Below are 16819 nucleotides of genomic sequence, written 5' to 3' on the forward strand. Positions count from 1 at the left end.
TCTCAAAAACCGAAATCCGCAAATGTCACAAAAATTCGACAGCACTAGTTGAAATAGTTAACGAGAAATTTCACATGATATGTCACTGTGATTTTGTTTTTCAGAGTTCCGAGAAATTGTAGTCGAGCTATCACACAGAAAGGAGATATTTATTATCCGGATCCTCATTATAGATCTTACGCTTGTGACAAGCAGAGAGCCAGATTTCTTCAAGTTAGTATGGAAGAAGCTATTCGGTAAGTAACAGATAAAGTCACATTTCTTCGTTCATTTTTTTCCAAGTTAATTCTAACCGCATTTAACGTTTGATTGACGTGACGAGTATACATTAAGTCAGAGCAAAAGTTTGTAGTGTTGGACAGTATGACGCCAGAAGGATGGAAGGGGACACGGTGGCTCAGTAGTAGACAGCTGATCTCTAGTGCATGTGGTTCCTAGTTCGATCCCCGGCGAAGTATGTTTGTGGTAGGCAACATCGTGTCCGTTGGTTTTCTTGGGGTATTCCCGTTTCCTTCCACACTCTCATTCCACCAATTCTTCCATCATCATTCACTTACCTTTATCATCTTCACTCTTAGCCTAAAAGGCATAATCGCAGGACGTTAAACTGAAAGATTTCATTTCATTGCAGAAGCACTGAACAGAGAATGGAAACTGGAAGATAATGCAACCCGTATGAGAAAATGAAGCATACTTATTTGATGTTTTTTTCTGAAAACAGTTTTGGAGATAGTACTGTTTGTAAATGTTCATTGAGCTCAGAAATGGAAATTTTGATATGTAAGAAAGGAAACATTCCTGCACGCCTGCAGCCGTTGGTGATTAATGTTTATTGAAAACAGTGTACATCATAGACATGGGATATTGTTCCGAGACTCAACACGGGTAGACATGCCCGATTAAGGACAAGAACTTATACGGAGCGTTTGCAATTTGCCAATCAGAGAGAAGTCATTTTTCATAGGAATAACCGAGAGCATATATATTTACAAGGGTTGGACAAAAAATCTAAAACGTTCGCAAAAGTGTGAAAATCATACCTAATATGGTGTGGGGCCTCCTTTTGCGTCCAAAACAGCTTGGATCCGACATGGAATGGACGTATACGGGTGCTGAATCGTGGTGTGTGGAACTTTGTACCATTGTTCCTCGAAAACATGCTCCAGTTCCTTAAGGGATGCTGGTGGAGGATAATGAGACCGAACACGCCTTTCTAACTCAAACCACAATGGCTCAATGAAGTTCAGATCTGGTGATTGTGGGGCCCAGGGCAGGTGTGATAGCTCCTGGTCATGCTCCTCAAACCATGATTTCACCGTTTTTGCAGCGTGACAGGGTGCCAAATCATCTTGGGTAGATGCCATCACCATCAGGAAACAATATTTGGGCCATGGGTAGAACCTGGTCCCCCAAAATGGCCTCATTTGCCTTAGCATTCATCATTCCATGCAGGGCTATGATGGGACCTGCAGAAAACCACGATATCACTGCCCATACTGTAACAGAACCACCCCCATGCTTTACAGTTGGGAGCAGACAGTCTGTATCATAGGCCTGCGACGGTGTTCTCCATACGTAAACACGACCGGTTATTGGAAACAAGGTGACGATTGATTCATCGGACCACATTACTTGTTTCCAGTGCTCATGAGTGGGCCTTGCACCACTGGATACGCCTCTTTGCATTTACTGCTGTGACCAGGGGTTTGGCGATAGCAACCCTGCCATGAATTTTCATTTTATGAACTTCCTGTCGCACTGTTTTCGATGAAACCGGGTTCTGTAGGCCGGAATTGAGTTCAGACGTAATTTTCATTGCAGTGGTCTTTTTTTTAGTTGCTACAGCCCGTTTTAATGCCCTCCGGTCCCTATCTGACAGGATTGTCTTTCGAGCTCTGTTGTGCTTTGCAGACGTCGTTTGCCCATGAATTATGTATGCCCTCGTGACATTGGACACAGTGCCTTTCGATACCCCCACAATGTTCGCCACTGTTGTCACTAAAGCTCCAACCAGACGGGCACCAACGATCATGCCTCTTTGGAAGTCTGTCAGGTCGCCCATTTTACCGCACCACTTTCACAGCATAACACTCACAAGTGAACTGGTTACTGCTGACGGAAGAGGAAGGTCCACATGACACATTGGAAACTAAAGACGATCGGCAACCGCAACACGTGTTGTACAGTGGATGGCCAAACTTACGTGTCCTGTATAAAGTGTTTTTTAGATTTTTTGTCTACCCCTGTATATACATGGTGTTTCAAAACAACGTTTGTGAGATGATTCCTGACTCCAAGATAAGAGGAAAAGTATAGATCAACCTGGGGGCACAAATGATTCCTTTCGGAGTTATAGGCTGCCGAAAACATGAGAAAATGAACTTCAAAGCTACAAAGCTATGGGATCTACCGTAGTCGGGTCAAGACTTCACATAGGAATTAATATGTGCGCTATCCAAAATTACATGTTTCAGAATCCTAGGATACTTTCGCAACATTTTTTATAGAGATAGTTGGTGAGTACTTCAAATTATATACCCGTAACCAAACTCTCTCTATAAAAATTGTTGCGTAGTACCTTAGGGTTCTAAAACATGTATTTTTGGATAGCGCACATATTAGTCCCTAAATGAAGTCTTGACCCGACTACAGTAGGTCCTATAGTTTTGGAGCTATGGACCTTTAAAGTTAATTTTTTTTCATGTTGTCGGCAGCCTATTACTCCGAAAGGATACATTTCTGTATCCAGGTTGGTCTATACTTTTTGTCTTGTCTTGATGTCAGGAATCATCTCCCAAACGTTGTCGGTGTTGTTTCTAAACACCTTGGATATTTGCAGAGCTTGCAGAAATGGGTACAGATTGGTTTGAATATATCGTCCACCACATTCACCGGATTTTCACGTATTCTGATAGATTACCTTTTCCGATCCGTACAGAATATACTTAAAGGAAAGCTCTTAATTACATAGAAGTTTATAGCAGCTATCATGTAGACAAGGATAAATTGTATTAAATAGCACATATGGGGTTTAAAAACTCTTTTTGAACATATGCTAACAGCTTTAATATATTCTAACCTGCGATACAAACTTTGTCATCTTGGTTTATCTAGGATGAATATTAATTTGTAACTTTTTTTAAAAATTTCAGTTCTTTGCAAGATCAGTTAAGTGATACACAAACTTGTCACATACGTATAACCCAGCAACTGCAAATGATTCGGAAAGATCTAGATAGGAACAAACAAGAGCTAGAAAACACGGAGAAACAGTGCAGTAAGTTTCGAGTGACCTTGCGAGGAATCGAATCAAAACTTCAGAGGTTGAACGAGACCGATGATCCTGAACCGTCCAGTGTGTCTCGTTTGGTAAGTACACTATATGAATATATAATAATAAGGGTAATTATCATAAGCATATTTACGATAATCGGCGCAAATTGAAGACGTTCCATTCAATAAAGTCTTCCGTTTATCTTTCATCTTGTGGAAATTGTCCATTTAAGTATCGTTAGTCAGTTATTTTTTCTTTCTTCAGAATATTCCCTCAAATAGTGTTCTAATTAAGTGTATTTTCCTTTTAATTATATCCAGTATTGTTTTTGCTTCATTGGTTGTCCATTTCACCTCACTCCATACTTCTCATACCCACTTTTTCGGGAGCTACTAGTCGTTTATCGTCACTTTTGCGTAGTGTTCGTGTTTCTGCTCCACAACACACCACTCCACGGAAAACATTTGTCAAGTTTTTGTAATAAAAACAAAAGAAATAACGATTATAACTATTTGAGCAAATCGCAGTTACTGTTCATATTTCCTCAGCAACTAATGCTAGTGCAGATCAAGGAATTATAGGAAGGATGGGTGTGACCTAAAACACTAAGAAAATACATATCGGTATGTAAGCATTGCTTAATAGGTATTTCACGTGACTGGTAAGTTGGAAAAAACATGTAATCTTATAAGTAAAGTAAGCAATTTTAGATGTTCCACTTTTTTTTTTTTTTTTTCTATTAAAATGCCCAAATTAACTTGTCTTGCAAACAAAACCCTAAACCATCACTAGTAACTAAATGTGTTTTGGTTGCACCTTTTTGTACTTTTCTCAGTGCAAGCTCCTTTTTGCACCTCAGTGTCATCACCTTGTTGCATTTTCTAAGACTGTGTTGACACTCTTGCTGCAACTTATTCCTATCTTATACGAGGGACAGACCGAAAATAAGTTGCCCCAGGAAAGCGAACATCAATGGGTAAAACAAGACAGTGGTTGCACGCGCAACACACCCAAACACAAGTAGACATCGTTCGCCCGCGATCCTGCAGATGGCGCCGTCGCAGCGCCTGCGCAAAATGGAAATGGGTCTATCAGTCTGAGCCTGGCAGTTTCGGAGAGAAGGCACATTTTGACGTCATGGTAAAAGGGGGAAGTGGTTGTCCGCTATGAATGGGCATGTGACGTATGGGGAGCAGAAATCCATAACCGCCTCGTGGAAGTATATGGCTGTGATATGATGTCGAAACAAATGGTGCAGAGTTATTGTCGCCATTTCAGTGAGGGGTGGCAGCAAGTGCTGGACATCGAAACCTGGAAGGACGTGCACGGCCACTACAGATGAAAATGTCAGGATGGTGGATGACGATCAAAGCGAAGCGGTGTATTACTATCGATGAAATAACAGAAGCTGTTCGACGCTTCTTCCGTATCCAGAGCCCTGAATTTTTCCTGAAAGGATTTTGAAGTTTATAGACCGGTATGACAAATGCCTCAATGTATGATACTTATCTGGAAAAATAAAGGTACGTCTTGTCTTTAATGTCACATGCTATTTTTGGTCTTGCATTTCCACCTCTGTGCACAGTCGCCTGGGGAAAGTTATTTTCGGGCTTCGCCTCGTATATAATGCAAAAACATTCCGTCTGTCCATAATGCATTTCTATAATGCTATTACACTGCAAAACACGGTTTCGTTACAGGTTGCGTAACCATCCAGACGAAATGTTTAGATATTTTTAATAGACCTGACAAAGGCTTGGGAGAAACACTGAAGAAATATCACATTACTTTCGCTTTAGCATAGTCTCATTAGGCTAAAGCTATTGAATAGAAAGTAAGGGAAGGTGGCAACATCAAACTGGCAGTCAGGGCTATCATCAATCGGAATTGTTGATTGCTTTTCTGTATACAAATATTTACTTAGTGACCAGAGATGCAACCTGAGGGTAGAAAAGAAATGTTAAATGTTTTAACATTTTTCTTGACATGTAACTTTAATGACATTGTATTCTGAGACTTGTATTAGGCAGACTTTTTTTTTTAATACATGAATGAATTTTGAGTCCGTATATATAACTTAATAGGTTTTGGTACTGTTTATATAAACATTAACATTTGAAATTTACACTTAAAAAAAAAAAAAAAAATTGTAAACCAAAATTTGCACCTAAAATTCAGGAGGCCGTTTTTAAGATTATAATCTTAGCTGTAACCATACATGTGCTTTCAATGGTGTAGACTATTCTAGAAAACTATTTATTTAAGGGAGCAGTGCTTAAAGTGAGCCGGTATGAGCCGAGGATGCATCCGAAAGTTAGAAAATCGGCCGGTATGGCATACCGGTAAAAATAGAAATGAGTACAACGTTAGCATTGAGTCAACAAATATGTTTGTACTATCAAAGATTTCGTTGCTGGTACTTCGAAAGTAAATAACAGTTCCCTATCACCCTATTGAATGGCAGAATTTGTGCTCTTGTTTTTTTCAACATTTGTGTGAGCAATTCCACCCCACCCCCTCAAAAATGCTAACTATGGTACCGCCCGCCTAAAATGTTTAACCTGGATCCTTCCCTAGCATTGACAGGACTTTTCAAAATTCAAAATTATTCTTTTCACATTGTTTGGACTTCTGAGTTTACAATTATAAGAAAACTAGTGTTGACCACGGGACGAGACGAGACCAGAAGAAGCTTTTGAAGATGGAAATGAGATTGGAAAGAATCATTAAATACTAGATACTAGAGACGAGACGAGAGTGCCTACAAAGCCTTGAAAACGAGACGAAAAAGCATATAGGCATATAATGTATTTTCTAGTTTTAATCCACTTAAAGGCCGCGTTGTATCACTATGTTATTGTAAATGTGATGCTTAAGTAAACCCTACCATCCGTGTTCTTCCACATCTAGATCGCCGATATGCTCAAGCAAAATCTTAGGAAAGCATACCGCCTCTGGGTTTTTTTGTTTTCCACTTCGTAATCACTATTGCTCAACAATCAGTTTGGCGGCAGAAGTCTAAAGGCTGGGTCAACAATAGTAAGCCTAAGGCTTGCAAACCGCTTACCTTTTGTAGTTTTATTTTTGGATATTCATTTTTTTTTTCTTTTAAGTTCATTTAGTTTAGAGAAAGGAAATTCAGTTTGTTGCCGGGACTAGTTCCCAAGGAATTAGTTCGGAATAAAGACCAGTTCGAGAGAACAGCTCCTTTAGTTCTTCTAGTTCGCGTAGTTCTCAGCTTACTATAGTCCCTGCGCACAAGTTGTTTTCGACATCTTGCCGATACGAACTACGCATGTCTAATTCAGTTGGCTGTAGATGCGAGCAAGATTGAGTTTGTTTCCAAGTGCCTTGCTTTGCTTCTTTAATGTTGTGATTGTCTATTCTAATTAAAGGAAATGAAGCGTACCCAGCGGTCAGTAGAATCTTATTTCAATGCTTCCAATGGTAATGCGAAAAAAATTAACTCCGGTGTAGGTGTTTCACAGGAAGACTCCGGAAGTCTACAGGAGGAATCTGCTGGCGCAAGTTCAAGTGATACTAATGGCCAATTGTTGAAATCCAATAATGCATCTTTGTGTTGGAGCCAAGACCAAGTTAAAATGTTTAAAGAAAAGTACCCATGTTAATTGTGTCGAATACTCTTGGCTGTGTAAGTTGTCATAAAGTTCAGGACTTGAAAGTGTATTCAAGTGTTAGCGTATCACTATCACAATAGTGAATTGCGGGTAGTGTGTTAAACTTTTCGGGTCTACAACGGAAATGCAACAAATTTCATTACGGAAGAAAATTTTCGAACACAAGAAAAGTATTACCCACTGCACCACGGAAGAAATACTCTTGGAGGTTGAAAACAAGAGCTTAGAAAAAGTTTTCGACAATGAAAGCAAATGTAGCTTTGAAACAACGTGTCGAGTTTTTCGAACAGCATACCATGTTACAGAAGAGGTCGTTTCTGGATCATTCCCCTCAAATAGATGTTCAAGCTGCCTTTGGCCTTGATATGGAGCGAATTTTACATAGTAATGTCGTATGCGCGGACATTGTACGCTACATTAGTGCTGAAATTAAAAATAAACTTATTGAGAAAATTTAAAGTGCTAAGTCCGTAATAGGCATTATTGTTAATGAATCAACTACATGAAGTAACATACCATTAAATGATTATGTTTATACGTTCTTTTTTTTTTAGAACTATTGGAACTTCCGGATCAAAAATCAGATACAACATTCGTATGGAATGTCTCGGAAGGAACGGTTTTGATGGTAATTTTCTCGAGGACTACATTGTTGGTTTTACAGGTGATGGTGCTAGTATTATATGCGGGGAAAAAATCTGGAGTCGGATTAAGATTACAACAACAAATCCCCAAAATCGTGTTGTGGCGTTGCCTTAGTCATAGATTGGAACTTGCTGTAAATGATACACTGGAGACTATTAGTGGTGGTGTGAATCACTTTACTATATTTGTTAGCGCTCTGTACAAGTTGTACAGTCTCTCTCCAAAAATCTCGAACGCACTTGAAAAGTGTGCACACTGCACATGATGTTGCAAGTCAACTTTAAAAGATAGGTCGCATTATAGATATAAGGTGGGTGGCGTCTTCTTTTCTCTGCGTAGGATTTGTATGAAGTTCATATATTGCAGTATATACAAATTGCTCTACCGAATCTAAGAATAGCTGCCGCAGCAGTAAAGAGCGAAGTCAGTTTCAAGAACTAGCAGATAAACTAAACTGCTACAATTTTATTAAACTTTAGGACTTCTCTTTGATATTCTGCATGAATCAAAAAGGCTGTCAAATTTATTGCAAATGCGTGACTGCACCATAAAAAGGGCTGTGTCACAATGCGTGCCACAGCCAGGGTTTGAAAAAACCCGGGCTTTTTTGAAAAAGCCCAACCCACCTGGACCCATATGGGTTTTTTCGGGTATTTTCGGGTTTAATTGGGTTTTTTCGGGTTTAATCGGGTTTTTTCGAAATATTTCAACGCCTTTGGGGTAAAAGTGCTAAAATGTGATTTATATTTCAAGATTGTCATTGACACAACTTGCAACAATTTTCTACTTACTACTGTTTTGAAAAAAATGGCCGCCATTTTGAAATTTTACATTCGAACGCCGAGAAAATCTATACAGCAAATTTAGCATATCTCGTGCTTTCACCGTCAAAATCTCAACTTAAAAGACTGAAAATTGCGCTTCGTAGCGTGGATAATCGCTGTTTTGAAAAAATGGCCGCCATTTTGATATTTTACGTTGGTATGCCGCCAAAATCTATACAGGAAATTTAGTGTGTCTCGTGCTTGTATTCTGAAAATTTTAACTTCAAAGGTCAAAAGTTGTACCCTGTAGTGTGTGTGGTAGAGGCAGACAAACGAGTTGAGTTGATTTTGTGTTTAACGTCCCTTTCAGCAGTGAGGCTATATGAGACGGGACCTACTGATTAACGTGGAATCCGAACCACATGAGCATCCTCCGGGAGGCAAACCCAGGTCCCACGCCGAAGACGCGAACACTAACCGCATAGCCATGAAACAGCTCGGCAGACAAACGAACAAATGTAGATAAGTCATCCAGAAGCCTGACTGACGTTCGCCAAATATGAATACCAAAAGGGGTCTGTTAATTTAAAAAAGATACAATTCATGTTGTATGCAATAAATAAATGTTTTAAAATGTCTTATATGAAATTAACATCTTCTAGCGTAAATAAACCTGCCTCTATATTCTCCATGAGAATACGGGACACCTCAGATCCCCCCTCCCTCAACTTTCCAACACAATGCAATGAACTGTAGTCTGGTTATGAACAAAAGTATAATACGCCGCGGTGGCTCAGTGGTAGAGCGTTCACCTCTAGTGCACGGGGTTCCTAATTCGATCTTAGCTCGTGCCAAGTGAGCTTTGTGGTGGACAGACTCCTTGTGTATGGGTTTTCTCGAGATTCTTACGTTTCCTCCCACTTTCTTCATTATGTCATTTCATTCATTTCTCATCATCACCGTCACCTTGAGCATAGCAGGCATAACCGTGAGACTAAAAGATTTGATTTTATTATTATTTTTTCAATAAAATAATAGGCGAAAGTTCACTAAGCAGCACCTACTTTTCCCTGTTCGTACTCTGCACTCAATTGTATAGACTGAAGATGCCTAAAATCTTAAGATGTGCTATAAAAATTCTAATTACAGGAAAGCAATATGCAAATTATTTAAATCAGTGATACAATCTACTTTCAATATTTTTCGCGCGTTTAGCAATATTTATTTACATGGCTGTATCTGCCAAAATTACGTTCGTCAGTTTAATCTGATTAAAAGCTGATTTTTCTCCTTGTGTGTAATTGTCAGGACCAGATTTACATTTTTTTAAGACGTGGACCATAGCACAAATCTGTGCCCCAACTTCTGAATAAGATTATAATTCTTGTTAACTTATCTAATGTTCTGCTGAAGAAAAGGTTAGTCATCTTCCCTCTGTTTGTAAATGTAGAAACACTCAAAGCTCTTTTTTTTTTTTTTTTTTTTTGTCCGAGTTTCCATGAAGTGCAATGGAAAAAGTAGCATTGCAAATTTCGCTGGCTATCAAGTCGAGCAGGGTGGTGTTAGAACTTTCTCGAAACTGTTACATGCAACAGCGTACTGTTCATTCACTAATTACAGGATTCCCAGCCAATGTCAGAATTTTTTGTTTTTCACTTTTCGAATAAGCTGATATTAATAGTAGAAATGGAACGGAGTTAAAATACGGGACATTTCCCTGTCCCGACTAAATTTACGGGGACGCGGGACACCGGGCCCGAAAACGGGACAGTCCTGTTTTTTACGGGACTATGGCAGGCTTAAGCGTAAAATAAATAGTTTTATTGTTGAAGTTCATTTCCGATCCTTCTGCGTTTAATTCGGGAATTTTCCAAGCACTTCTTTCATGGCGTGCACACTCATGTCCAAAATGATTGTCGCATGTCTATAACTGTCTTCTTGTAAGAATATAATTTGATAATGATTTTGCAGGTATTTTTATTACTGATACTATGCGTATAATCGGAAAATGTATATTTGTGGTAAATTTCATAGGATAAGAATTATAAATACGACAATTAGAATGAGTAAAACAAAGTGTTGCTAAATGGACAAGAAAGTTTTATTTTCGTTATATTGTTCTTATTTACTGCTCTTTTGACAATTATGAAATGTGCCACATTCATGTCTTTGCCGATTATACACATACTAACATTATAAGAAATACCGGGTGGATTCGTTATCAAATTATGTTCCTACAACAACATATTTATAGACATGCGACAATAATTTTGGACATAAGTGTACATCTAAACTTCCACTAGTACGGAAATTTGAACTCAGCACTTGAAATAGTAAGCGTTACATAGTCTTCGGAACCCCGAGCATCAAGCTTCTTAAAATATGACAAGAATTTTTACGCTATTGCTGGTGTTGATTCTACAGAATGCTTATTTGAAGATTAGCAACAAATGACTGAATTAAACAGTTATTGTAGGAAAACCAAATTTTAGTTGAAGAACCTTGTGTTTTACATCAAAGGTACTAATACTAAAGGTACAAGAAATAATACTAATAGTTTTACTAATGTGTTTACATATGTACTATTAGTATCGGCACCTATGACCTTAAACCCGTCAAACATATACATAATGTCCCTCGGTGTCGCCAAGTCGACGAGCATACTATTCACGGAAAATATTTTGTAAAGTACAAAATTGCTTATTTTACTTCAAATAGGCTATAAGCATAATCCATACATTAATTTGTTCTATAACTATCTCAAGCTAAAGTGTTTTTTTTTCTTTCTTTTAATTCATTTAGTGCATTCAGAACTTTATAAAAGTCTTATGTTCAATGTTGTTTTATACCTTAACGTGAAAGCCTCTAATTCACCCAAGGAAAGTTTAAAATCTGATAAAAATCACTTACAATGTGATCACTTTAGTTGTATCAATAATATACTAAAAAATAGGTCAAAAACCCAGGTGGGTTTCAAAGTGGGTTTTTTCAGGTGGGTCCAACCCGAAAAAACCCGGTGTTTTTTTTCGGGCTGGGCCCACTTGGGCAAACCCTGGCCACAGCTATATATAAATAGAATAGAGTTTAAAATGTACACCAGGCGACAGTGAAGCTGAAGTATTTAAAAGTGTTGAAACCGGGGTTTTCAAAGGCGTGAAACATAAAAAATACATTAATTTTCCATCTGTCGACTGATGTCAGTTTATACAGTGCATACTGGATAACCTCAAAATGCGAATCATTAATGAAAACAACAAGAATCACATGCTAATAAGTCAAATAAAATCTGTTTTCAGTGACTCCGGTGACATTCTACAAGGTGAGAAAAAATCAAGGACTTGCTTGTAGGTTTGGACTAAATTCACATATTCTTTGCGACTTTGTGCGATATAAGGCAACAGGAAGAGGGTAGTTACTGAAACTGTAGAAAGGTGTTTCACTGCTCTTAACACCATAGCAATTAGCAGTGCAGATTGTGAACGTGGTTTCAGTAAAATTAACGTAATAATGTTCGATCTTAGAAATTCGCTACAAATTAATACAGTTTCGAGTATAATGTTTGTGTCATTAATAGGGTCCCTTGTACAGTCCGCAGCAAAAAACCTGCAACATGAGCATGCAATTTTATTGTGAAACTACGCCTAACAGCGCAGGGAATCAACATAACGTCTAAGTGTCATGAATCACGCCAGGAGAAACCTCGGCGTCCTTCCCTGGACACTTATTTTGGAGCAAAAGACTTCGTCGTTTCACAATAAACTTACATGCTCATGTTGCAGGTTTTTTGCTGCAGACTGTACACATGTTTAATCCTGAGCCGTATGTTAAGTCTTGGTTACGAAAAGAAAGGCGCAGTGCAGAGTACAGATGTCAACAAGACAAGACAAGAAGGGAGATGGACCTTACAAGAAACTGTGGCGGATACTTTAACTTAAGGTTCAGGATACCAGACTAGTAATAGAAGCCAGGTTGGTAAAAATAGTTTAATATTGGAAAACTCTGACCCATATAGGTTGTAGGTAGAGCAAGGTAAATAAATGAGTGTCCGGAATCCACTCCCACTACCAGCTTTTATTATAAAACTTACTCTATAACAGTATTTACAGAAATACTTCAAAGTTATTCTCTGCAAGGGAGTGTAGTTATACAAGGGTGAGTCGTAAGTCTTGCAATATTCTGGTACACAACATACTTATATTTAATACAGTACAATGAAAGCAAGTTAACATTCAAGATACAGTCCCTCATGTTGGACCATCTGCAGCCACCTCCTCCTGGTTGATGAATCATCGTGATTTCAATAGTGCGCCAGGGATCGAAACACGTAGTAATTCAAAGGGGCAAGGTTAGGACTGTATGCTGGGTGTGACATTAGTTCGATGCAATCAAGTTCATTTATTTTTTGTTGCGTTTTGCGAGTCGAACTTTTCAACATAGTGCAGCATACATTCACTCCAACGGTTCGGAGTAAAGGTCGGCATTGGTGGTGCGACCGTTAGGAATGAACTCGGAAGTGAATTACTCCTTTGTAATCCCGCTACACACATAGGTGGACTTTATTCTCCAAACGGCCCCATTTGACTACCAGTTCTGAAAGTTGGTCCTTACTCAGTCATTGTTTTTGCACATTCGGATTTCGGACAAAACGCCCACTTTTCGTCGCACGTGACAAATCCATTTTAGGAAACAAACATCATGCGGAATTTGCAGCAGTTGTTGGTACATATCCACTCTCCTCTGGGTTTGAGCTGGGCACAGTGCAGCAGCTACTGATAGTTTTCCCGAAGTTCGTGAAGGTGACGCATTACAGTGAACTGAGGCATGCTTAGTTAGTTTGACAGTCGTCGTGTGCTGATGGATGGATTTTCGTCAATGGCGTGTGGTATGACCTCAGAATATGTTACACTGGGGTGGCCAGACTTTGGCTGATCTTCGACATTTTTTGCAACCTGCACAAAATTTCTGGAACCAACGAGTCTCTTGTGTTGTGGGTCACTGCGTTTTCCCCTTTCGCATGACATGTTTTGGGTTGCTGGCATAGCGTTATACCGGAGTTCGAACTCATACAATAACAGTTCACATATCAAGCATTGTTGAGCACTTATCGTCACTACCGCTAAAAACTGTCTGAAGATGCTGACAGAGTGGTGGCTTTTGTGTTAAATAGTTCACTTGCCACAGTACCTCTTTGGCCTTGTACTTACGGTCGATCACGGCGTATACACGCGTCTTCTGTTTGCCTTATGGAAATGTTGCAAGATTTATGACTTATGCTTGTACACTATGCTATAGGATGCATATTGAATAACTGAAATAAAAAAAAAATCTTTCCTTTCATCCAGAGAATTAGAGTATAATTCAGACTGTTTCGGTATTCACTGATACTTTCGTCAGTAACTTCTGTATTGTCCTAATATAGCGTCATGTATGTGAGTTCCTGCCTATTAGTAAGACCTTTCAGAAACAAACAAACAAAAAAAAAGTAAATTCTCAATTCTCAAAACTATGTTTGAATTGGCCTCTTAAAAAATCCGTTGAAAAAAAAAAAGTAGGAATTTCACAGTCAATGGTTCAATTTTCGAACAATTTTGTACTCTTGTACGTACAGTTTTGTTTGGTGAGTTTCTTGATTAGATCAGTTCACTTGAAGATATATGTAGATGAATTTAAATGCACGAAATTAGAGTTAGCTTTGGCAATTCTGAAAAGACAACTTTAAATTTGCCTTTAAATTTTCTTAATTTGTGAAATAATATTTTATCATGGTAATGTACAATCCGCGGCAAAAAACCTGCAACATGAGGATGTAAGTTTATTGTGAAACTACGCCTAACAGCACAGGGAATGAACATAACCTCTAAGTGGAACGAATCACGCCAGGATAAACCTCGGCCTCCTACCGTGCACACTTATTTTGGAGCAAAACACTTCGTCATTTCACAATAAACTTATATGCTCATGTTGCAGGTTTTTTGCCGCGGATTGTACCTTAAAGACTACCTTAGTTAATGGTGAAATGTGTTCCTTCTATACATCAAGCACAGGAATAAAGATTAAGATGAAGTATACACAATTTTCACTAATATTGAAAGGGCGTGAGAGGGCAGATAATATGATAGTACAGAAGAAGGAAGAAACATATTTTTAAAAAGCATCAATTTTTGTCCCCAAATGAATTATTTAATATTTGTACATTCATCAATGAAGCTCTTTTTCAACCTACTAACAACACAAACTCCGATAACACACGATAATGTACATTATTAACAGATGATATTACTGTAGTTGCAAACGAAAACATGAAATATATGTGAACGTAATCAAAATACAAAGGATAGATGAAAGTTAGTCGCAGCATCATAATTCGTACCTGGCTTTGTGCACAGAATAATACTTGTTTCATTACTTCAATGTAACCGTATCCCATCTCTATCACCTTCTATCACACATGTGGAAGGCGTCGTAGGCCGTCAGCGCCTCAGTCTTTGTCGACGTCCCACAGGAACATCCATATTGTACGGATAAGCTTCTCGTGTGTAGTAGTGTTTCCCTCGAAGTAGGCCTAGTTCCTTCAATTTGGCGAAGAAGTTGTCATGAAGTCCCTGAAAACATGGTTGTGCATTGCGTCCACGTGCTACCTCAATCTTAATTCACGAGCGTTATTCGTCTTCCAAAACATGTTGTTAGGATTAGGGATGACCAATTCCGGAATTTCTACTTTCCGGAATCCGGAAAGTAAAATCGGAAAAATTCCGGAATCCGGAAAGTAAAATCGGAAAAATTCCGGAATCCGGAATTGTCTAAATTCTGGATTTTCCGATTTCCGGATTTTTTCCAAAAACCGGAAAGTGAAATTTCCTCTTCCGGAAAATAAATTATCCGGATTCCGAAAAATAAATTATCCGGATTCCGAAAAATTTTGGCCATCCCTAGTTATGACGCTTCCACTTTCCTCCTATACGTTCCGGTAATGCTACTTTTGACTAATTAACCCAAAATCATTACCACTCGCCACACTTCGTCTTACATTCTCTTATGAGCTACGGGAATCTTGTAGTTCTGAGATACACACTTTTGACGTAAGAAGAATATTGCCACTACTTTTTATTCAGCCTACGTAATTTATTTATTTTAATGATATATGTTTAACCTAAATTCAGAATATGTAGCGTTTCTTGTCCTATTACACTGTGAACAGCCAAATTTTCAAGTTTCTTCACTGTAAGTAACACTACTATTGTACAGAATTAGATATATACTTTTTGATGATCGGAACAAGTTTCTTAGAAAGATTGCTACCATCAAAGCCTAGGCTGAACTCTTCTTTTAAGAATGAATAAGGCCTCAGCATCTAAATTGTTCGTTAAGCTTTTAATCAATGATTAGTTTCAATTTTGTTGTTGACTTGCTAGACTCATTTAAATGTTAATAATGAAGTTTTTCTTTCGGCGTGTTTAACGTCCTTCAAATGTTTCTTTATTCTTCAAGCGTAATTTTGTTTGTTTGTCTATACAGTGTGTCCATAAAAATACTGTCATACTTTAAAGTGATATTACGTCGCTTTGGATAATGATGGAATTTTACATGGAATTGGTCATATGTCAACAATGGACAACAATGTTAATAATGGATGGAATCAAGCACAGAAGAAGTAAATTCACTCATGTTTACTTTGTGATTAGTCGATATGCGTTCATTGTTGGATATTTAGCAGGCAGTTGCTGTTTGTGCTAGAGGTCACTTGGAAAGCTTGTATGTTTCTGTATTATTATGCCGTAATGTGCTAACGTAAAATTATTTCCTTTCGTTGTGTTGTGTTGTGTTGTGTTATTAAACAATAAGTTTTAAGGAGTTGTGGCGACCCCACAAGAACGAAGTTGGTGTGTTTTGGAATATTACAGCACGCAGAGTCTGGTGCAGGTTTCAACGGACTTTTAGGTGAAGGTTTCAACATCAGGCTCCTACACACACGTCTGTGTTCCTCCATTGCCTCAAAACCTGAAAGAAGTGCAAGTTCGTATCAGTGCTGTCATCCAGTCCATTTCATCAGGTATGTTGGAGCGTGTGTGGCGTGAATGAGAATTTGTCTTGATATTTGCATCGACACACGGGAGGCCCACACTCAATGTCTATGAGGTATAGTAAAAAATATTTGAGATTTTCTTTCAAATGTGATCAATTTCATTTAAATATGGTTATTCAAAGCAACATATCACTTTAAAGTACGATAGTATTTTTATGGACCACGCTGTATATTCCACCACACGAACATGTTACTGCATATATACCTGGATTTTGAAGATTTTTTTTAATCTAACATATTTTTGTACGTTCGGAGGGAGAGAAGAAGCATGGTACATATTTTTGTATTATATTAGTAACTTCAGGAAGAATGGATCAATTTGAGTACATATTTCCTTTTGCTTGGGAGGCGGTAGTCCTCCATAAAACTACACTCCCAATGAACTATTTGTTTCCACGTTATTCGTAAGTAATTG

General features: G+C 38.3%; 1 protein-coding gene across 4 annotated transcripts in view; it reads left to right on the forward strand.

Moving 5' to 3' along the window:
- The window catches only part of LOC145673384 (structural maintenance of chromosomes protein 6-like), a 228280-nt gene that overhangs the window by 142336 nt on the left and 69125 nt on the right, over positions 1-16819 (forward strand). For all 4 annotated transcript variants that reach the window (XR_014128748.1, XM_081743034.1, XM_081743033.1 and 1 more), the window contains 2 exons: positions 105-236; positions 3153-3369. Coding sequence is in view for 3 of the 4 variants with exons in the window: in XM_081743034.1 (XP_081599160.1) it covers positions 105-236; positions 3153-3369 (349 nt within the window). In the remaining variant the exon portion in view is untranslated. The remainder of the gene's footprint in view (positions 1-104; positions 237-3152; positions 3370-16819) is intronic.

The sequence above is a fragment of the Thermobia domestica genome, chromosome 16, assembly GCF_964235325.1.
Source record: "Thermobia domestica chromosome 16, izTheDome1.hap1.1, whole genome shotgun sequence".
Taxonomy (NCBI): Eukaryota; Metazoa; Arthropoda; class Insecta; order Zygentoma; family Lepismatidae; genus Thermobia; species Thermobia domestica.